Source organism: Petromyzon marinus, chromosome 6, assembly GCF_048934315.1.
Source record: "Petromyzon marinus isolate PM22_M1 ecotype Great Lakes invasive population chromosome 6, UKy_Petmar_22M1.pri1.0, whole genome shotgun sequence".
Taxonomy (NCBI): domain Eukaryota; kingdom Metazoa; phylum Chordata; class Hyperoartia; order Petromyzontiformes; family Petromyzontidae; genus Petromyzon; species Petromyzon marinus.
Genome location: NC_133672.1, coordinates 7,172,970 through 7,195,694, shown reverse-complemented (window position 1 = coordinate 7,195,694; position 22,725 = coordinate 7,172,970). Strand labels below are relative to the sequence as shown.

General features: G+C 43.9%; 1 protein-coding gene across 2 annotated transcripts in view; it reads left to right on the top strand.

Annotated features, from left to right (window-relative positions):
- LOC116939604 (interferon-induced GTP-binding protein Mx1-like) overlaps nucleotides 1–18,919 on the top strand; it is a 33,165-nt gene extending 14,246 nt beyond the window's left edge. For both annotated transcript variants that reach the window (XM_032948202.2, XM_032948201.2), the window contains 8 exons: nucleotides 202–283; nucleotides 645–767; nucleotides 1,242–1,386; nucleotides 1,953–2,111; nucleotides 3,275–3,351; nucleotides 3,887–3,979; nucleotides 17,473–17,655; nucleotides 18,291–18,919. In XM_032948202.2, coding sequence (XP_032804093.2) covers nucleotides 202–283; nucleotides 645–767; nucleotides 1,242–1,386; nucleotides 1,953–2,111; nucleotides 3,275–3,351; nucleotides 3,887–3,979; nucleotides 17,473–17,655; nucleotides 18,291–18,515 — 1,087 coding nt within the window. In that variant the 3' untranslated portion in view covers nucleotides 18,516–18,919. The remainder of the gene's footprint in view (nucleotides 1–201; nucleotides 284–644; nucleotides 768–1,241; nucleotides 1,387–1,952; nucleotides 2,112–3,274; nucleotides 3,352–3,886; nucleotides 3,980–17,472; nucleotides 17,656–18,290) is intronic.
- Nucleotides 18,920–22,725: the final 3,806 nt, after the last annotated feature.

Below are 22,725 nucleotides of genomic sequence, written 5' to 3'. Positions count from 1 at the left end.
ATTACCTGGCGTGCCTTCCTCTTCCTCAGCCTTTGTTCCACCATCTTTGTGTGCGTAGCGTCGTCTCACTCCCTTACCTTTTCCACTCTCCACATCTCTCACACTGCGGGTGAAATGCTGTGAAGTATGATGCGTAGTTGACTTTGCCGATGATATCTGCGATTGACCCATGCTGCACTGTGGTGTCTCTGTCCCTTTTAGCCACGTGCACAACGGTGGCAAGTTGACCACCACTACCGTTTTGGCTGCCAAGCTCACCGAGGAACTTGTGGACAACATCAAGGTGGGCGGCGTCAGGGTGGCGAGGCAGTGGTAACGCTTGTGCCTCGCAGCAAGAAAGGGGGCCTGGGTATGATTCTCGACTCGGGCGCTTTTCTGTGTGGAGTTTGTATCGTTCTCCCAGTGTTCTGCACGCTTTCCTACAGGTTTTCTGGTTTGCTCCCATAGCTAGTGCTAAAGAATAATCTGTAAATAACTGCAAATAGATCACTACACGTAGCAATGTCAACCCCTGCTACAAAACTCGGCAGGGCCCTCCTGAAAAAAAACATTGTTGAGGTTTTCCTGGATAAACAAGTTTAACAACAAATTACAACGTACAAACTAGTATCTGTTCCCTCGCCGTGAATGATGTCGCGTCGCAGCGCACGCTGCCGAAACTGCGGAAGGACCTGGCGGAAAAGCTGCGTGAAGCGTGCGCCGAGCTGGAGAGCCAGGGCGAGTCCATCCCGGATGACGCTCGAGCGAAGCAGCTGTTCATCAATGCGGTGCGTGCACACGACGAGCGGCAAGTGCGTTGCTGCTAGGGCCACTCTTCGATTTCGTGTTCGAATATTTTTTTGAAAATCAATGGCGACCATTGCTTTGGGGCACAGGCCCCCCCCCCCCATCGCACACGGTCAGTGAAATTTATTTCATCATGCATAGTCAACGAAGCACCGTTGCGCCAAACGTGTGACCTCTTTCGACATCGTTGTCATAAACGGCTCTTGCTGCCGTACATAGCGGCGGTGCTGAACTCATCGGCTGTGCGCGGCTCCTCGGGCAGACGACGCCGGAACGGACAAGCGAGGAGTCGTCATCCCCTCTTCGCTGCAGACGCAGCTCGCGTCCTGGGCCTGGTCGCGATGTCTTCCCCCTGTAGCGCTGTACCGGAGGCGGTTCAGGCATCGTCAGTTTGCACCGCTGGTCCATGTCACCGCCCCCAATGTCTCGCGCGTGTGCTTGCTGTGTGTTCACAGCGCGTGATGAGATACAATGACGACGTGCGAGGACTCGCGCGGGGAGAGCCCAGCCGCAATCTTCCACGCAACATGATGCTGTACACGCTCGTGCGAGAGCACTTCCGCACGTGGCTCAAGGATCTGAAGAGAGCCCAGGATGCGTGTAAGATTATCGCTACTGCAACGGTTGTGTTCACATGCTGCGATTTTTTTTATTTAGCATTTTTCTGGAAGGGTTATTTGTGTAAAACAGCTTATAGCTGAATGTGTCTTATCTGCATCAACAAATAATATTACGTCACGTGGAATCGAGTGGACCTCACTTTTGTGGACCCAAAGACGCATCAAACGACATGGAAATTATCTGGAAAAATAAAAAAAAAATTCCATTAAAATAAAAAACCTGAAGTTATACTTCATCAGAAACTCATCCCTAGTATTTACTGGTGCGAATTTTTTTAATCTGAAATTATTGAATCTGTGAACTTAATGGCGTATTGTATTGGTCTACACCAGTGCTTCCCAACTCTTTTGTACTCACTGTCAATGTCAACCCTCAAATAATTTATACGGACTACCGTGCACCAATAATCTATTTATATAAATTGCAATTACTCCAAATCGTAGTAACTGGCTTTGTGGTCAAACCGTGATCTGCGGACCATAGGTTGGGAACCACTTCTGTAATTGTTCAATTCGACGTGCTGGTTGTGCGCTTATTTCTCGCAGGGCTGGAAGAGCTGGACAATTTGATTCGGGAGTACATAGATAATCGCTCGGGGCGGGAGCTGCCGGGGTTCGTGAGCTACCACGCCTTTGAGAACCTCGCTCGAGTTCATGTGCAGCGCTTGGAGAAACCGGCCCTCAACGTGCTCGCTGTCACCTGTTGTACGTGCCGCAGCGCCGATAGTCACAATGTCGAGGGAGAGTATGATGTGTTATTATTATATTTTGTCTTTCTGCCTGTTTATTTACTGTCAAAGGTCTCCGCTATATTTTTTTCTGCCAAGCTGTCGGTAAGGGGTAACAATTGCTCGTGTTTTCGTAATTAAGTCATTTGCGTGTAAATAAACTAAAAATGGGCACGTTTTATAAGTTGACACATACGCACAGCGGGGAGCAGTGGTGTAGCGGTTAGCGCACTGCGACCCGAGTTCGATTCTCGATCACGGGCAACACCGGTGACGATTATCTGAACCGGTCCTGGGCCTCCTCTAGGTCGACTCAGCCTCAAATGAGTACCTGATGTGGTGTGTAAACATCGCCACTAGGGAGACACAAAGGCGGTCGGGCGTGGTGCTGGCCACCCACCCCCTCGTGTGCCGTTCTAGCCTTCATAAGTACTCGCTAACAGCACTTGCCCCAACAGTCTGTTAAGGCTATAGGGGGATTTGTCTTGGTGGGTGTGCGCGAGCGGTGCTTAATGTGTGTGTGTGCGTGTGTGTGTGTGCGCATGTGTGTGTGTGTGTGCGCATGTGTCTGTGTGTGTGTGCGCATGTGTGTGTGTGTGCGCACGTGCGTGTGTGTGTGCGCATGTGTGTGTGTGCGCATGTGTGTGCGCGTGTGTGTGTGTGGGTTTGCGTGTGTGTGTGGGTTTGCGTGTGTGTGTTTGCGTGTGTGTGTGTGCGCGTGTGTGTGTGTGTGTGCGCGTGTGTGTGTGCGTGAGTGTGTGCGCGTGTGTGTGTGCGTGTGTGTGTGTATGTGATGTGTGTGTATGTGATGTGTGTGTGTGCTCATGTGTGTGTGCGTGTGTGTGTATGTGATGTGTGTGTGTGCGCGTGTGTGTGCGCGTGTGTGTATCTGTGTGTGTGCGCACGTGTGTGTGTGTGTGCGCACGTGTGTGTGTGTGTGCACACGTGTGTGTGTGTGTGCGCACGTGTGTGTGTGTGTGCGTGTGTGCGCGTGTGTGTGTGTGTGTGTGCACACGTGTGTGTGTGCACACGTGTGTGTGTGCACACGTATGTGTGTGTGTGTATGTGATGTGTGTGTGATGTGTGTATCTGTGTGTATGTGTGTGTGTATCTGTGTGTGGGTTTACGTGTGTGGTGCAGGGAGCGTGCAGGATGTGTTCATGCGACTCGCCGATGACGTGTTCAAATTCCTTCCAGAGTTTAACCGTCTCGTCAAGGTGACCTTCCTTTAACTACTTTCTTACGGTGTCCTTCGAGCTCAACAGCAAAATGTTTGAATCCTGTGTTTGATTCAATTCCATTGCATGTGTTTAACAATGAAAATGATCAGTTCCAGACTTGGCCCGAGGTTCCCCCACCACCCCTCCCCTCCATCCCCCACTGCCCTCCCCCATATTCCCCACCACCTCTCCCGAAAACCCTCCAAACATCTCCATATCATCCCCCATTGCACCATAAACCAACGTATTTAGAAAAAAAAAACCCTCAACATTTGCCAATAACACTGTGCCCTTTAAAGAAAAGATATACAATCGATGACATTTCAAGCAATGGCCCTTCTTCACAGCACATACATGAAAATATTTTACGTGTCGTAATCATCGTCAACGCTGGACGATTTCCGTCCACTCGGTATCACCGTTGACCCAATTAAACCCAGCTCAGCTTGACGAATATTCTCGTCGCTAATTTTACTCATTGAACGAACGCCGGCTTGTGTGTTTTTTCACGCTCACCCTTGCCTGGAGGCAGGCAAAGGTGGGAGCGCAGGTGCAAGGCCAGGAGCAGAAAGCACGTGTCCTGATCGTCACCCTCTTCCGCATGGAGAGCATGGTCTACACGCAGGTGCCCGCCACGCACACGCGCGGCGCAGCTCGTAACACCAACTCTGCCAACTACGTATGTGTAGTAGCATGGTTGGACACCGTGTACATCTCCCATTCATCCTTACCTGTAGTAGCAGGCATGTGTCAAAAGGGGGTGGTATACTGAATGAGTAAGATGAGTCGGCCCGTTGGGCAAATAGGGCTCCCCAGACCCCAAGAGAGGAGCTGGGGGGATATTCCAGAGCCCCCTAGAGCGTTCCAGGAGGAAGGCGTGGCTAGGGGCAGAGAGACCCTGAAACGGGTATAAAAGCCGGACCTCTAGACGGGTCCAGCAGTCATCGTCAAGCTGAAGACTGAAGACCTGCTTAGGATAGGACCCTGGGAACCCCCGGACCCGACGTCCTTCTAAGGGCCGGGACTGAGTGGACCAGTGGTCGGGACCCGAAGACCTTGACTGGGTCGGGTCAGTTAGCCTCCCTGCTGTATATGCGGGGTCTTGAAAATGTAATGAAAATAATAAAAATGAAATGAAATAAAAAAAAATGCGTAATTGTCCGAAATTATGCTAATGTATGTAATTATGCACAAAAAAATCTGCTAATCAGAGAGATAATCATATTAATTTATGCGAATGTATGCGATTATGCTCATGTGGGCAGTTATGATAATTAGGCTTAGCTTCATTGCCCAGGGTCGTATAATCAATCAGGATCATACAATTAATTGTGTGAAGTTATGCAGGTGTTTAACACGTAGGCTTTCGCGACCAATATTATTCATAATAAAGGTTTTTGGGTTAGATCGCGTTTATTTATAAATGTGTCGTAACCCTCCACCACCCGACACGGCCAATCAGCAAAGAAAAGTGTCACGTTGACAAAAGACAAATAATTCACTACTTCAGCCCACCGGTGTGTTGAAGAGTTAATCCACATTTACAGTTTGAGTACGACGTTTCGCTGGTAAATACTTCCAGCATCATCGGGCAATTCGCCAGAATGGTAAAGCCCTCGCTTGCTCCCGGTTTTATATAGAGCAGAAGAGTGACGTCATCACTTAACTCATCAGGTGCAGTGATTAGAGGCGGAGGGGGGGGTAATGTAATTATATAATCGATTAGTAATCAGTCATTGGTTATGATTAGTAATGAGTTGTAGATTAGTAATTCTTTAAATCAAAATGTAATGTGTATTATTTAATAATACGCTTCCAGGCCGCACTGAGCCGGTAGCTGTCAGAGCGATTAAAGTTATTCTTGTTCCTCTCAATTTCAATGGATTCTCTAATTAGTCTTTGCCAGTAATAATTAGTTTTACACACCACTGCAACATTGTCAAAATCAATTGAGTGTCCTTGTTGACAAGCATGTTCTGCCACTGCCGACAGTTGTGTTTGAGATAATTTAATATTTCTCTGATGTTCTTTTAGTCTTACGCTGATGTTACGTCCCGTCTGCCCAATGTAGCAGCTGCCACATGAACAATTAATCCGATATACACCTTCTGTTGATAGTTTAGGTAATGCGTCTTTAGTGCAAGATACTAGTTTTTGAATTTTGTGTACTGTACCAAATCTTACTGTAATGTTTTGCTTTTGCAAAACGCGGGCTAATTTGTCAGTTACTCCTGAGATATATGGAATTTTTATTGTTTTAACAATCTGGTCGCTTTCAGTAGTATTGCTTTACGATCGTGATTTGGCATTCAGTGCTCTGTTAATTTGAGCATTATTGTAGCCATTCTGTCGTAGTGCGTCTTTAACGTGTTTAATCTCTCTCACTAGACTCTCACCATCTGACACTGTTTTCGCCCGATGCACGAGCGTCTTAATAAGAGAGGATTTTTGAGCTGGATGATGATGTGATTCTGCATTCAGATAGGCATCAGTGTGCGTTTGCTTTCTGTAAACACTGTGTGTTATTTTACCGTTTAGGCCATGTCCAAGCAAAATATCTAGGAATGGGAGTGTATTATTCACCTCCATTTCCATGGTGAACTGGATGGCCGGGTTTTGTGCATTGAGATGATTTAGAAAATCATTAAGTGTATCTTTACCATGTGGCCAGACAACCAAAGTGTCATCCACATACCTAAACCAAAAGGATGGTTTTAATGTGCTCGAGGCAAGTGCTCTTATTTCAAAGTTTTCCATGTACAAATTTGCTATAGCAGGGGATAAAGGAGAACCCATTGCTGCTCCTTCCTTTTGTTTAAAGAAATCCCCTCTCCATAAGAAGTAAGTGTTATTTAAGCAATGGCCAGCAAGTTTCGGAATATCTTTTTGTAAACCGGTATTCTTTACTAGTGTATCAAGTAATTTAAGCGATTCGTCCACTGGAACCTTAGTGAATAGAGAAATCACATCAAAGCTTACCAGAATATCATCAGGAGTAAGTTTAATATCTTTAATCACATTCACAAGATGTTCTGAATTTTTTATGAATGAAGATGTCTTACCGATGTAGGGCTGTATTTGTTTGGTTATATATTTTGCTAATTGATATGTGGCAGAGCCAATTGTACTGACTATGGGTCGTAATGGGATGCCGATTTTATGAATCTTTGGTAGCCCATAGAGTCTAGGTGGTTTTGAGGCCCTTGGCTTAATTAGGTATTGCTCATTTTTAGGGATTAATGAATTTGCAATTATTGCAGTGGTCTTACGTTCTAAAGTATTAGTTGGATCTCGTTTAATTTTAATGTAGGTACTTTCCTCTAGTAAATTTCTAATTTTATTATCATAATCGGCTCGTGACATCAGTACAGTAGTGCGGCCTTTATCAGCTGCTAGGATTTGGATATCCTTATTTACACGCAGCTCTCTTAAGGCTTTTGCCTCGTTAGAGCTAATATTTACTTTTGGAACTTTGCTATTCTCAATTATTTTAGCAACCTCATGTCTAGTCATCTCTGCCTCATTATGTGGAAGGAGTCTAACTGCTGATTCTACCTCAGCAATTATCTCATCCACTGGAATTGTGCGTGGGGTAACGGCAAAGTTAAGGCCTTTAGAAAGGATAGAGACCATGTCACCGGTTAATACAGTGTTGGTCAAGTTCAGTACAGTTTTGTTTTTACATTTTTGGTTTTCAGTAGGGATTTGATTATTATGTAGTCTAGAAAATTTATTAATTTGGTTAGTTTTTGTTAGTTTAAACACATTATCAGCCGATTGTTGTGTTATGTTATCGATTATATTCCAATAATGCATAGATACACTATTGCTTATATCTAAGTGTAACTGCTTTAGCGATTCCGAAATGTAAGATAATTCACTCCTATTGTGCTGTATTCTCTCTATTAATAATAATTCGCTAGCTTTGTGTAGTATTTGGTTAGCTTTAGAAGACTTTATGTGATGTGTTATTTTAACTGCGTTTGGTATTACCTTTGAATCTCTGCACCTTTTGAGGAACGCCAGTGAAGATATCAATTTCATCCGCTTAATGCGAAGCTTCTCCAATTTTCTGGTTTTAAGAAAAGTATCCTCCCCATAGAGGTTAGTCAGTTTAACACGTAGGCTTTCGCGACCAATATTATTCATAATAAAGGTTTTTGGGTTAGATCGCGTTTATTTATAAATGTGTCGTAACCCTCCACCACCCGACACGGCCAATCAGCAAAGAAAAGTGTCACGTTGACAAAAGACAAATAATTCACTACTTCAGCCCACCGGTGTGTTGAAGAGTTAATCCACATTTACAGTTTGAGTACGACGTTTCGCTGGTAAATACTTCCAGCATCATCGGGCAATTCGCCAGAATGGTAAAGCCCTCGCTTGCTCCCGGTTTTATATAGAGCAGAAGAGTGACGTCATCACTTAACTCATCAGGTGCAGTGATTAGAGGCGGAGGGGGGGGTAATGTAATTATATAATCGATTAGTAATCAGTCATTGGTTATGATTAGTAATGAGTTGTAGATTAGTAATTCTTTAAATCAAAATGTAATGTGTATTATTTAATAATACGCTTCCAGGCCGCACTGAGCCGGTAGCTGTCAGAGCGATTAAAGTTATTCTTGTTCCTCTCAATTTCAATGGATTCTCTAATTAGTCTTTGCCAGTAATAATTAGTTTTACACACCACTGCAACATTGTCAAAATCAATTGAGTGTCCTTGTTGACAAGCATGTTCTGCCACTGCCGACAGTTGTGTTTGAGATAATTTAATATTTCTCTGATGTTCTTTTAGTCTTACGCTGATGTTACGTCCCGTCTGCCCAATGTAGCAGCTGCCACATGAACAATTAATCCGATATACACCTTCTGTTGATAGTTTAGGTAATGCGTCTTTAGTGCAAGATACTAGTTTTTGAATTTTGTGTACTGTACCAAATCTTACTGTAATGTTTTGCTTTTGCAAAACGCGGGCTAATTTGTCAGTTACTCCTGAGATATATGGAATTTTTATTGTTTTAACAATCTGGTCGCTTTCAGTAGTATTGCTTTGCGATCGTGATTTGGCATTCAGTGCTCTGTTAATTTGAGCATTATTGTAGCCATTCTGTCGTAGTGCGTCTTTAACGTGTTTAATCTCTCTCACTAGACTCTCACCATCTGACACTGTTTTCGCCCGATGCACGAGCGTCTTAATAAGAGAGGATTTTTGAGCTGGATGATGATGTGATTCTGCATTCAGATAGGCATCAGTGTGCGTTTGCTTTCTGTAAACACTGTGTGTTATTTTACCGTTTAGGCCATGTCCAAGCAAAATATCTAGGAATGGGAGTGTATTATTCACCTCCATTTCCATGGTGAACTGGATGGCCGGGTTTTGTGCATTGAGATGATTTAGAAAATCATTAAGTGTATCTTTACCATGTGGCCAGACAACCAAAGTGTCATCCACATACCTAAACCAAAAGGATGGTTTTAATGTGCTCGAGGCAAGTGCTCTTATTTCAAAGTTTTCCATGTACAAATTTGCTATAGCAGGGGATAAAGGAGAACCCATTGCTGCTCCTTCCTTTTGTTTAAAGAAATCCCCTCTCCATAAGAAGTAAGTGTTATTTAAGCAATGGCCAGCAAGTTTCGGAATATCTTTTTGTAAACCGGTATTCTTTACTAGTGTATCAAGTAATTTAAGCGATTCGTCCACTGGAACCTTAGTGAATAGAGAAATCACATCAAAGCTTACCAGAATATCATCAGGAGTAAGTTTAATATCTTTAATCACATTCACAAGATGTTCTGAATTTTTTATGAATGAAGATGTCTTACCGATGTAGGGCTGTATTTGTTTGGTTATATATTTTGCTAATTGATATGTGGCAGAGCCAATTGTACTGACTATGGGTCGTAATGGGATGCCGATTTTATGAATCTTTGGTAGCCCATAGAGTCTAGGTGGTTTTGAGGCCCTTGGCTTAATTAGGTATTGCTCATTTTTAGGGATTAATGAATTTGCAATTATTGCAGTGGTCTTACGTTCTAAAGTATTAGTTGGATCTCGTTTAATTTTAATGTAGGTACTTTCCTCTAGTAAATTTCTAATTTTATTATCATAATCGGCTCGTGACATCAGTACAGTAGTGCGGCCTTTATCAGCTGCTAGGATTTGGATATCCTTATTTACACGCAGCTCTCTTAAGGCTTTTGCCTCGTTAGAGCTAATATTTACTTTTGGAACTTTGCTATTCTCAATTATTTTAGCAACCTCATGTCTAGTCATCTCTGCCTCATTATGTGGAAGGAGTCTAACTGCTGATTCTACCTCAGCAATTATCTCATCCACTGGAATTGTGCGTGGGGTAACGGCAAAGTTAAGGCCTTTAGAAAGGATAGAGACCATGTCACCGGTTAATACAGTGTTGGTCAAGTTCAGTACAGTTTTGTTTTTACATCGGGCGAAAACAGTGTCAGATGGTGAGAGTCTAGTGAGAGAGATTAAACACGTTAAAGACGCACTACGACAGGATGGCTACAATAATGCTCAAATTAACAGAGCACTGAATGCCAAATCACGATCGCAAAGCAATACTACTGAAAGCGACCAGATTGTTAAAACAATAAAAATTCCATATATCTCAGGAGTAACTGACAAATTAGCCCGCGTTTTGCAAAAGCAAAACATTACAGTAAGATTTGGTACAGTACACAAAATTCAAAAACTAGTATCTTGCACTAAAGACGCATTACCTAAACTATCAACAGAAGGTGTATATCGGATTAATTGTTCATGTGGCAGCTGCTACATTGGGCAGACGGGACGTAACATCAGCGTAAGACTAAAAGAACATCAGAGAAATATTAAATTATCTCAAACACAACTGTCGGCAGTGGCAGAACATGCTTGTCAACAAGGACACTCAATTGATTTTGACAATGTTGCAGTGGTGTGTAAAACTAATTATTACTGGCAAAGACTAATTAGAGAATCCATTGAAATTGAGAGGAACAAGAATAACTTTAATCGCTCTGACAGCTACCGGCTCAGTGCGGCCTGGAAGCGTATTATTAAATAATACACATTACATTTTGATTTAAAGAATTACTAATCTACAACTCATTACTAATCATAACCAATGACTGATTACTAATCGATTATATAATTACATTACCCCCCCCCCTCCGCCTCTAATCACTGCACCTGATGAGTTAAGTGATGACGTCACTCTTCTGCTCTATATAAAACCGGGAGCAAGCGAGGGCTTTACCATTCTGGCGAATTGCCCGATGATGCTGGAAGTATTTACCAGCGAAACGTCGTACTCAAACTGTAAATGTGGATTAACTCTTCAACACACCGGTGGGCTGAAGTAGTGAATTATTTGTCTTTTGTCAACGTGACACTTTTCTTTGCTGATTGGCCGTGTCGGGTGGTGGAGGGTTACGACACATTTATAAATAAACGCGATCTAACCCAAAAACCTTTATTATGAATAATATTGGTCGCGAAAGCCTACGTGTTAAACTGACTAACCTCTATGGGGAGGATACTTTTCTTAAAACCAGAAAATTGGAGAAGCTTCGCATTAAGCGGATGAAATTGATATCTTCACTGGCGTTCCTCAAAAGGTGCAGAGATTCAAAGGTAATACCAAACGCAGTTAAAATAACACATCACATAAAGTCTTCTAAAGCTAACCAAATACTACACAAAGCTAGCGAATTATTATTAATAGAGAGAATACAGCACAATAGGAGTGAATTATCTTACATTTCGGAATCGCTAAAGCAGTTACACTTAGATATAAGCAATAGTGTATCTATGCATTATTGGAATATAATCGATAACATAACACAACAATCGGCTGATAATGTGTTTCAACTAACAAAAACTAACCAAATTAATAAATTTTCTAGACTACATAATAAACAAATCCCTACTGAAAACCAAAAATGTAAAAACAAAACTGTACTGAACTTGACCAACACTGTATTAACCGGTGACATGGTCTCTATCCTTTCTAAAGGCCTTAACTTTGCCGTTACCCCACGCACAATTCCAGTGGATGAGATAATTGCTGAGGTAGAATCAGCAGTTAGACTCCTTCCACATAATGAGGCAGAGATGACTAGACATGAGGTTGCTAAAATAATTGAGAATAGCAAAGTTCCAAAAGTAAATATTAGCTCTAACGAGGCAAAAGCCTTAAGAGAGCTGCGTGTAAATAAGGATATCCAAATCCTAGCAGCTGATAAAGGCCGCACTACTGTACTGATGTCACGAGCCGATTATGATAATAAAATTAGAAATTTACTAGAGGAAAGTACCTACATTAAAATTAAACGAGATCCAACTAATACTTTAGAACGTAAGACCACTGCAATAATTGCAAATTCATTAATCCCTAAAAATGAGCAATACCTAATTAAGCCAAGGGCCTCAAAACCACCTAGACTCTATGGGCTACCAAAGATTCATAAAATCGGCATCCCATTACGACCCATAGTCAGTACAATTGGCTCTGCCACATATCAATTAGCAAAATATATAACCAAACAAATACAGCCCTACATCGGTAAGACATCTTCATTCATAAAAAATTCAGAACATCTTGTGAATGTGATTAAAGATATTAAACTTACTCCTGATGATATTCTGGTAAGCTTTGATGTGATTTCTCTATTCACTAAGGTTCCAGTGGACGAATCGCTTAAATTACTTGATACACTAGTAAAGAATACCGGTTTACAAAAAGATATTCCGAAACTTGCTGGCCATTGCTTAAATAACACTTACTTCTTATGGAGAGGGGATTTCTTTAAACAAAAGGAAGGAGCAGCAATGGGTTCTCCTTTATCCCCTGCTATAGCAAATTTGTACATGGAAAACTTTGAAATAAGAGCACTTGCCTCGAGCACATTAAAACCATCCTTTTGGTTTAGGTATGTGGATGACACTTTGGTTGTCTGGCCACATGGTAAAGATACACTTAATGATTTTCTAAATCATCTCAATGCACAAAACCCGGCCATCCAGTTCACCATGGAAATGGAGGTGAATAATACACTCCCATTCCTAGATATTTTGCTTGGACATGGCCTAAACGGTAAAATAACACACAGTGTTTACAGAAAGCAAATGCACACTGATGCCTATCTGAATGCAGAATCACATCATCATCCAGCTCAAAAATCCTCTCTTATTAAGACGCTCGTGCATCGGGCGAAAACAGTGTCAGATGGTGAGAGTCTAGTGAGAGAGATTAAACACGTTAAAGACGCACTACGACAGAATGGCTACAATAATGCTCAAATTAACAGAGCACTGAATGCCAAATCACGATCGCAAAGCAATACTACTGAAAGCGACCAGATTGTTAAAACAATAAAAATTCCATATATCTCAGGAGTAACTGACAAATTAGCCCGCGTTTTGCAAAAGCAAAACATTACAGTAAGATTTGGTACAGTACACAAAATTCAAAAACTAGTATCTTGCACTAAAGACGCATTACCTAAACTATCAACAGAAGGTGTATATCGGATTAATTGTTCATGTGGCAGCTGCTACATTGGGCAGACGGGACATAACATCAGCGTAAGACTAAAAGAACATCAGAGAAATATTAAATTATCTCAAACACAACTGTCGGCAGTGGCAGAACATGCTTGTCAACAAGGACACTCAATTGATTTTGACAATGTTGCAGTGGTGTGTAAAACTAATTATTACTGGCAAAGACTAATTAGAGAATCCATTGAAATTGAGAGGAACAAGAATAACTTTAATCGCTCTGACAGCTACCGGCTCAGTGCGGCCTGGAAGCGTATTATTAAATAATACACATTACATTTTGATTTAAAGAATTACTAATCTACAACTCATTACTAATCATAACCAATGACTGATTACTAATCGATTATATAATTACATTACCCCCCCCTCCGCCTCTAATCACTGCACCTGATGAGTTAAGTGATGACGTCACTCTTCTGCTCTATATAAAACCGGGAGCAAGCGAGGGCTTTACCATTCTGGCGAATTGCCCGATGATGCTGGAAGTATTTACCAGCGAAACGTCGTACTCAAACTGTAAATGTGGATTAACTCTTCAACACACCGGTGGGCTGAAGTAGTGAATTATTTGTCTTTTGTCAACGTGACACTTTTCTTTGCTGATTGGCCGTGTCGGGTGGTGGAGGGTTACGACACATTTATAAATAAACGCGATCTAACCCAAAAACCTTTATTATGAATTATGCAGGTGTGCTGTAAGTATGCCAGATTAAGCTCGGCTTCATTGTCTAGGTTCGTGTTATCGATCGGTATAATACAATTATTCTCGCTGTAACATTTACTGATTATGTCTTAGTGTTTTTATGTCAGGTCTCCAAATAAAAATCTCATCGCAGGATGCAGTTCTTATTATTAAGATTATTATGCATGAACTTAGGAAGGCACCACTCAGATACTTCTGTGTTAAGCAACTTTAATCTCTAAACAAAACCTTAACACTCTAATATGCGAACTCTTATGCTTGGAATTGTCAACACAGTACTCTTGGAGATGTTCCTCTCATTGATCCATACATTTAACCTTCAATGATCACGTTTGTTAACTGGGTAACAGAACAATCGATTATTCCTCAGAGTACGCGAGCATACACGGCGATAGGAACAAAAAGTCCTTAAAAATTCATGCAACGATATTCATACGAAGGCAATAAAGAAACATGTCCCGAAGACAAGAGTAGTTATCAATAAATTAATTGGCAAGATTATGCAATTAACGAAAACGGATGAGTAAAATACTTCTAAAAAATCGTATTCATGTAACTTGACGGGCAGCAATGCTTTTCACGATCAGCTTATATTTAACGCACCACCTTGGAATGCCAACCCTTCTTGAAACACAAAGATAACTTTTTGGAACAATCTTCTTTGTCCCGATATGCGTGTTGTGTGTCTTCTTTGCCACTTGTTCAATTCTTTGCGTAAAGCAGACGCCGAGGTTGGGCATCCCTTGTATCAAAAATGTTTGTTCCCTGCGGAACGGTGAGGGTGTGAGGGTGTGTGTATCATACGGACAGCTTGGCACTCCCTCTTTCACACGGGCGGCCACAGTTTCTGTCCACAGCTGGCTGGAAGAGTCGGCACGATGCTCGCCGTCGGTGCGCGATGATCCGTCGTCAGATAGCGCCCGCAGCTCGTCCGCTGGCTGCAGCTCCTCACTCTTGTCTTGGTTCCCAGCCGGTGCCGCTCGGCGTGGGTGTGGGTCGAACCCACGGCGCTATCGCTGGCGCCCACACTCTTGTTCAGGCTCTTTCCCCTGCTGGATGAGCCGAGTCGGCACAACGCTTGTCCGCTGGCGCCCTTGCCTGGTGGCGCTGGTGGCGCTCTCTCTTGCTCCGTCTCTCTCTGGCGGTGCCGATTGCGCGTGCAGCTGGTTTTCTGCAACGCTGGTTTGGTCGATGCTTGGCCCTCTCCGCCCTTTCTCGAGGTTGACTGCTTGACGCTGAGAATAACTTTCAGCGACACTCTGTCGGTCCATGCCGAACTCAGCACAGAGCATCACCTCGCCCCTCTTCTCTGCGCTGCACCACACGCATCGTTGATCTCGAGGCCATGCCCCGGAGCTGGCTTGCTGTCCTCTTCCGAGCAGCTGTGTGTCTTCTCGTCGAGCTGATCTGTGTGTGTGGTGTCGCTGGTTATATGTGGAATTTCGCTCACCTCGGCTCACCTTCTCACAAAGGACCGGAACTTTCTTTGATCTCGCTCTGTTTTGTGGGGGGGGGGGGGGGGGGGGGGGGGTTGTACGTGTGTCCTCCGTGCGTGTGTGTGTCATATTTATTGAGGTAATATGAGTTTCATCAAGGCATGGTTCCCTGTCGCCTTCCTCAAGCCATCCCGCCATCAAAAGGAAACCGATGCTCCAGATTGCCCCCGAGTGCGTCCTTCTTTCTCACCCTCTGCACTAATTAATCTGGAAGGAGGGGGGTGCCCCCTGTCCGGTCGAGTCCTGTCCCCCCTGCTCTTCCCTCCCGGTGTGACATTCTTTTGCCTCGCACAAAGGGTGTGTTGAGGCTTTTGAAGTTAAACATTTATTTGATACCTTACCACTTGTAGTTATGATTCTGTACGTGACTCAAGGTATGTTGTAGTAGTGTTTCCATCGTGGTGTTTGATTTTTATTTTTAAGAGGAGATGCCCTCTGCCTGCGTATGCAAATTCTTATCACGTGCTGCTGGAAGACAAAGGCGGCCGGGAGGCTCTCTTTCTCTCTGGGATACATTTATCTTGGTCACGTGATCGACCCACCTCGCCTCATCTCTTCTGGCTGGCCCCCCGGTTTAATACTGCATAATTATTATTTGGTTTATGTTTCCCCAGATTTGTGATTTAACATTATCATCACCACGTATTTCTTAGGGTTTATTGATTTTCGTTCCACCGCCTGTATCCTGGGTTTGTGCTGTTTGTTCTAGAGTTATTGTTATTATCTGATATCCCGAGGTTAGAGAATCTGTTTTGGCTTAGGAATAACCCTGACTGCCAGAATTATTCTTGATACTTCGGTCAGGTCGTGTAGAAAATTATTAAAGGTGAAAATAACATTAGTATTGAATTAATACATGAGGAGTAATGATCCACTGATGTAGATTGTAGCCTGGTTTTTAATTGGAGTGAGTGTGAGGATCGATAATGTTAGCTTCATCTTTGGTCGCTAAGGTTTGGAATTTTTACCATTTGTTAGAATAAGCATGAAAAAAGTTAACCAAAACGAAATGCCTGTTTGTTATCCTTCGTCCGGGGCGGGGGGGGGCGTGTGTGTGTGTTTTTTTTATTTGACTTTATGACTGACCCTTTCCGTTGGTGGGAGGGTGTCATTATCCTTGCGGGAGTGACAAGACAGCTGCTTGAAAAGGGGGGGGGTTCCGTTTGTTTGTGCTCCCAGCGACCCCGCGAGTGATTATATGAAGAAAAATATTGTCAAAATCATTCATATAAAAAAATGGAAAAAGGCCTATATATACAACATCCCCTAGGACCCCTTAGCCGGAGGGCTGGGAGTACGTAGCCCCAGTTGATAGGGCACGCTAGCCCAGAGGCTATACCTCCCCAGGTATTGGGTGAAGGGTCCGCTACCCCACTGTGTTAGGGATCGTTACTGTTGTTATTGGAATAAACGTGTTGCCTCTGCAGGCCGTCTCTACTCTCTTTGAACTCACTACATCTGTGAGAGCCATCGTGTAGAGACACATTGGGGCTATGCGAGGGCACGGAGACACCCCCCGAGATGAGTAAGAAAATAAAAGGCGGCGGGAACATTCGTGAAAAAGAGCTTCATAGCTCATCAGATTATTACAGGATAAATAAAGATTCCGATTCAGAACGCAGCCGGGAAGAAGAAGGCAGAGGATTATCTTGAGGACCGGAGAAGAGATTTGGCAGGAAAGAGAAAGGAGGGAGAGGAAGAAGAGAGAGGCCAAGGGACAGGATTTGTAGAGAGCGAGGAAATGAGAGGAGCTTGCTGGAACGTTCCAGAAAGATCGTGGGGGGTGGATAAGGGGGGGGGGCGGAAGAGATATAAATCAGGGGGCTATGTGACGTGTTTCCAGGGCTCCCGAAGAAAAAAGCTACTTGTGAGGGGTGTGAATGTGTTGCAGTGTGTGGGGCTTAAAATAAATCCCTTGCCCGAATATCGCCTCGTGTGGACTCCCTTTCACAGACACAGTCCATGGCCCAAAGCGGGAATTGGTACCAACTAAAGTAGCAAATCTTTATTCGTACCCGATTTACTTATACGGCCAATAAGAGTGGTTTACACAAGAACACAGTCATTTCAGCCTAGGTATATCAACACTGTGGCATACTGTAATAAAGATCAACACACCACCATATGATCCTTATGGCGGTACCCCGGGGTACCAAATAATACAAACTGGTCAGGCAATTCAATATTTTATTTTTGGGACACTATTTTCCAGGGGTGTACTTAACTTCGACTGGGGTACCAATCTCTATTGCAGTTCTGTAAAAAATATATTCTGCTACCTATAGTTATTACAGAAGTGTTGGTTACTTATTGGACTGTGAGTTGCTACGACTGTCTTTGCATGTGTAGGATATGCTCTATCAGAATAGCCTAAGAGAAGAGCACCAGCAAGATCATGAAGTCACGGAAGTTACTCCATTTATCTTCAATTCCAACAACCATCCCAAGTCTAAGGGCAAAAGGCTACTTGATGTGAGCAGCCTGGACGAGGATCTGGATGTGATGAACAAACATCTGCGCTCATATTTCAAGGTACGATAAACACATGCAGACAGGTTCGTGCCCATACACATGCACATCCCCAGAAAGAAAAAGCTCCCCCTATAGTCTTTAATAGACTGTTGGGGCAAGTGCTGTTAGCGAGCACCTAATGAAGGCCGGAGTAGCACACGAGAGGGTGGGTGGCCAGCAACCACGCCCGGCCGCATTTGTTTCCCCAGTGGCAATGTTTACACATCGCACCAGGTACTCATTTGAGGCTGAGTCGACCTAGGGGAGGCCCAGCACTGGTTCAGATAATCGTTACTGGTGTTGTCCGTGAGCAGGAATCGGACTCAGGCCGCCAGGTTTGTAGCGCAGTGCGCTATCCGCTACACACACACACACCCACACACACACATGTACATCACATATACATACACGTCCAAAAGCTTGGCAGGACCGCCCTGGAAAAGAGTCTTGGGACCACTCAATGAGGCTTTCCTGGGTAAACAGGTGTAATAGTGATCATTGTGTTTCGTTTGTTGTTCTTCCCCAAACCTCCGAGTAGCACAATTGGCTACGTATGGTGTGATAGAAGTGCAACATGCATTCGTACACAATACTAAAACAATAAAGTGGAAAGGAACTCGATCCGATCGGGCGTGCGGTCCCCCTGCATGCCGCAGATCGCGCTGATGCGGCTCATGGACATGGTGCCCATGGTGGTGCGCTTCAACATGCTGGACGAGCTGGTGGTGGCGCTGGGCGCGGAGCTCACGGCGCTGGCGCAGGAGGGCAACCTGGCCGAGCTGCTGTGCGAGGATGAAGACGCAATGGAGAAGCGGCGCATGGTGATGGAGCGCGTGGAGCGCTTGCACAAGGCGTGCGCCACCATCGAGAATAAACTGTGACGCGCGCGGTGACTCGCACGCTCACCGGTGGATAGTCGACTCCCCCGTCGCTGTTCCTTCTGTGGCTGCGCTGGCCTAATGATCAAGCGCATCGGAACATCGATAGGCCGATGCGCACATCCCCTTCATAGATGGATAATTAAAGACATGCCACAGTCGTGTGATTGTTGTCATAGAGTAAGCCGCTGTTGCCTGTGCTCCTTCCATATGCAAAAATAGAATAGACTGAATTGTTACTGAGTTTCATAATCCTGATTTATAAGTTTGAATAACGCCAGATTCCTGATTATTATAGACCTGTATGCAGTAAAAGTCTTGACAATAGTTCATCGGAACGTGTTATTCGTAAGCGTTTTAAGGTTGAAATCAAGCCTTTTATTCCAATAAACAGCATATACATGGAACATCTTCTCGCGTGTTACACCACTGACATGAAAATGATCTTCATTTCATAAAATTCTACAGTATAAAATTCCCAAGATTTTAGCAGAAACATGATTGTTTATTCAAATATGTAAATTCCATAAATGCAACATGTACAGATTTCTCAGCAAGATGTAGATTTATATGAGCACACTTAATTTGCATACTGTATTTATCAAAGCACGTTATATTCGTGTGTATCTTTAAATCTTCTTGGTTCTTTCGGTAAAGTAACGTAGAAGGGAAATAATAAAAGTACAACGTAATAAAATAAAACTCTCACGACGTTTCTGTTTCTTCACCTGAGGACGGCTGCTTGTGTTGTGGCCGAAACGTCGTCAGAATTTTATTTTATTATGTTTTATTTTTATTATTTTATTGTTTCCCTTCTACGTGGTGGCGACTTTACCGAAAGAACCAAGAAGATGAATCCCTGCAGTCACGAAAGCTTTACATCGAAATGTATCTTTAAATCGTTTAAGACTACATCGTGTGAATGTTCTAAACAAAACAAAAAATCATAACGTGTCATATGGTAAAAGAGTGTGCACTGTTGAGAGTGGAGCTGTGCATAACATCGTTTGACCCTCATCACGGTATTCGGAAACGTGGAAGTAAAAAGTGACTGATTTATGTTAAAGTCAAATGTTGACTTCCAGCTCAAACCAAGCATTTTAACGCAGTGCTCATCTCGTGTTGACAGCCGGTAGTGGAAATTCCGCATTCCCTGTGGCGCACAAGGCTACCCATGTAAGACAACCACGAGCTGATCTCCCCACAAAGTGGCACTCATTTTAATCGAAGTTATGGTGCGTTCATTCAACACCCTCAGCCAAGATTTGAACCTTCCAATAAGAGCTGCTCGCGCTGGGCCACCCGACCAGACGATAGACACAGTATGGTCTGTTTGGTTAAATAGAATGAGTCAGGGGATGAAGCCTTCGGGCTGACTGAACTGCTGCACTCGGTCAAACGGCTGTCCCCCCCACCCCACATCCTGCACCTGCGTGTGTCTCGCCTAGAATTAATTTGCTGCTTTGGCAAAAACGTTGCTCACAATGATTTTAGTGACTTTACGTCAAGTGACACTTGCTTCTGTTGTTATTTTAACGTTTTGTCCTGACAAAACCAAACATGTTTGGTGTTGACAGTGTGTTTTCTTTAGTCCTGATTATTGTTGCTACATAACAAATCTAGTGGAAAGCTGTATACCCAGCAATCAAAATCGGTCAATGACATTCAGATTACATTTAGATATTTAAAAGGCCCAGCCTGTCTTAATGCGCTGCACTTGTACAACGCGGGTCATCACACAATTTCTGGTTGGGGGTTGACTCAGCCCATCATCTCTCCGGGGTCGATCAAATTACTAACAGTTTGTGGATAATTTAGCAGCGGTTGTCTGATGGAGAGAATCGCTGGCAGAAGGGCGTCCGCAAGCGTGAACTCCACAGAGCATTTGGTCCACCCTTCCACATCGACCACGCGTGTTGGAAGAGGTGAGAGTACCCCCCAATTCACCCCACGCCACGTGAGCTGCCGATTGACGTAACTCAGGGGTGGGGAGCGTCCGGCCCGCGGGCCGTATGAGGCCCGCGAAATCATTTGGTGTGGCCCTGCCAAGGCAGCCGCAGGCGGGACTCGAAGTCCAATAAATCTAGGAGCAAACCTGGAAAAGCAGTTGCGAGTAGCAACATCGTCAATACCAGCGAACATCATCACACGCCTCACTAAAGAGAAGCAGTTCCAGCCATCACATTAAAAGGGCGAGTTAATTAAATGTTTGACCAAATATAACAGGCTAATTTTTAAGTTGATAATTTCGTATGGCCCGCGAATGATGTTATAAATATCCAAATGGCCCTTGGGAGAAAAAAAAAGGTTCCCCACCCATGAGTCGTAACTGGCGCGTTCCCGTTGGTCCTGCTGGGTGGACAGAGGCACGAGTGGGACGAGGTGAGGAACTTTTCGCGTTGTTTCGACTGCCGCGTCACGAGATGGAATCGAACCGGCAATCTCCGTGTGCTGAGCATTACCCCACTTTGGCAGCTCCTGGGGAAGCGTGATGCTTTTTGGTACAGTGAGGGAAAAAAGTATTTGATCCCCTGCTGATTTTGTACGTTTGCCCACTGACAAAGAAGTGATCAGTCTATAATTTTAATGGTATGTTTATTTGACCAGTGAGAGACAGAATAACAACAAAATCCAGAAAAACGCATGTCAAAAATGTTATAAATTGATTTGCATTTTAATGAGAAAAATAAGTAGTTGACCCCTCTGCAAAACATGACTTAGTACTTGGTGGCAAAACCCTTGTTGGCAATCACAGAGGTCAGACGTTTCTTGCAGTTGGCCACCAGGTTTGCACACATCTCAGGAGGGATTTTGTCCCACTCCTCTTTGCAGATCTTCTCCAAGTCATTAAGGTTTCGAGGCTGACGTTTGGCAACTCGAACCTTCAGCTCCCTCCACAGATTTTCCATGGTATTAAGGTCTGGAGACTGGCTAGGCCACTCCAGGACCTTATTGTGCTTCTTCTTGAGCCACTCCATTGTTGCCTTGGCCGTGTGTTTTGGGTAATTGTCATGCTGGAATACCCATCCACAACCCATTTTCAATGCCCTGGCTGAGGGAAGGAGGTTCTCACCCAAGATTTGACGGTACATGGCCTCGTCCATCGTCCCTCTGATGCGGTGAAGTTGTCCTGTCCCCTTAGCAGAAAAACACCCCCAAAGCATAATGTTTCCACCTCCATGTGTTGACGGTGGGGATGGTGTTCTTGGGGTCATAGACAGCATTCCTCCTCCTCCAAATACGGCGAGTTGAGTTGATGCCAAAGAGCTCCATTTTGGTCTCATCTGACCACAACACTTTCACCCAGTTGTCCTCGGAATCATTCAGATGTTCATTGGCAAACTCCAGGCGGGCATGTATATGTGCTTTCTTGAGCAGGGGGGCCTTGCGGGCGCTGCAGGATTTCAGTCCTTCACGGCGTAGTGTGTTACCAATTGTTTTCTTGGTGACTATGGTCCCAGCTGCCTTGAGGTCATTGACAAGATCCTCCCGTGTAGTTCTGGGCTGATTCCTCACCGTTCTCCTGACCATTGCAACTCCACAAGGTGAGATCTTGCAATGAGCCCCAGGCCGAGGGAGATTGACGTTTTTTTGTGTTTCTTCCATTGCCGAATAATCGCACCAACTGTTGTCAACTTCTCACCAAGCTGCTTGGCAATGGTCTTGTAGCCCATTCCAGCCTTGTGTAGATCTACAATCTTGTCCCTGACATCCTTGGAAAACTCTTTGGTCTTGGCCATGGTGGAGAGTTTGGAATCTGATTGATTGATTGCTTCTGTGGACAGGTGTCTTTTATACAGGTAACAACTGAGATTAGAAGCACTCCCTTTAAGAGTGTGCTCCTAATCTCAGCTCGTTACCTATATAAAAGACACCTGGGAGCCAGAAATCTTTCTGATTGAGAGGGGGTCAAATACTTATTTCCCTCATTAAAATGCAAATCAATTTATAACATTTTTGACATGCGTTTTTCTGGATTTTTTTGTTGTTATTCTGTCTCTCACTGTTCAAATAAACTTACCATTAATATCATAGACTGATATTTTTTTTTTATTTAAAGCTTTCCTGACTGCAGGGATTCATATTCTTGGTTCATTGTCATGACATTGACTTCTCCAAGACAGAGGTTCTTTGCAAGCCATCTGGCTACCATGAAAGAGATTCGTTCATGAGGCCATCCACATATACAAACACAGACAATTTCCACCGAGAA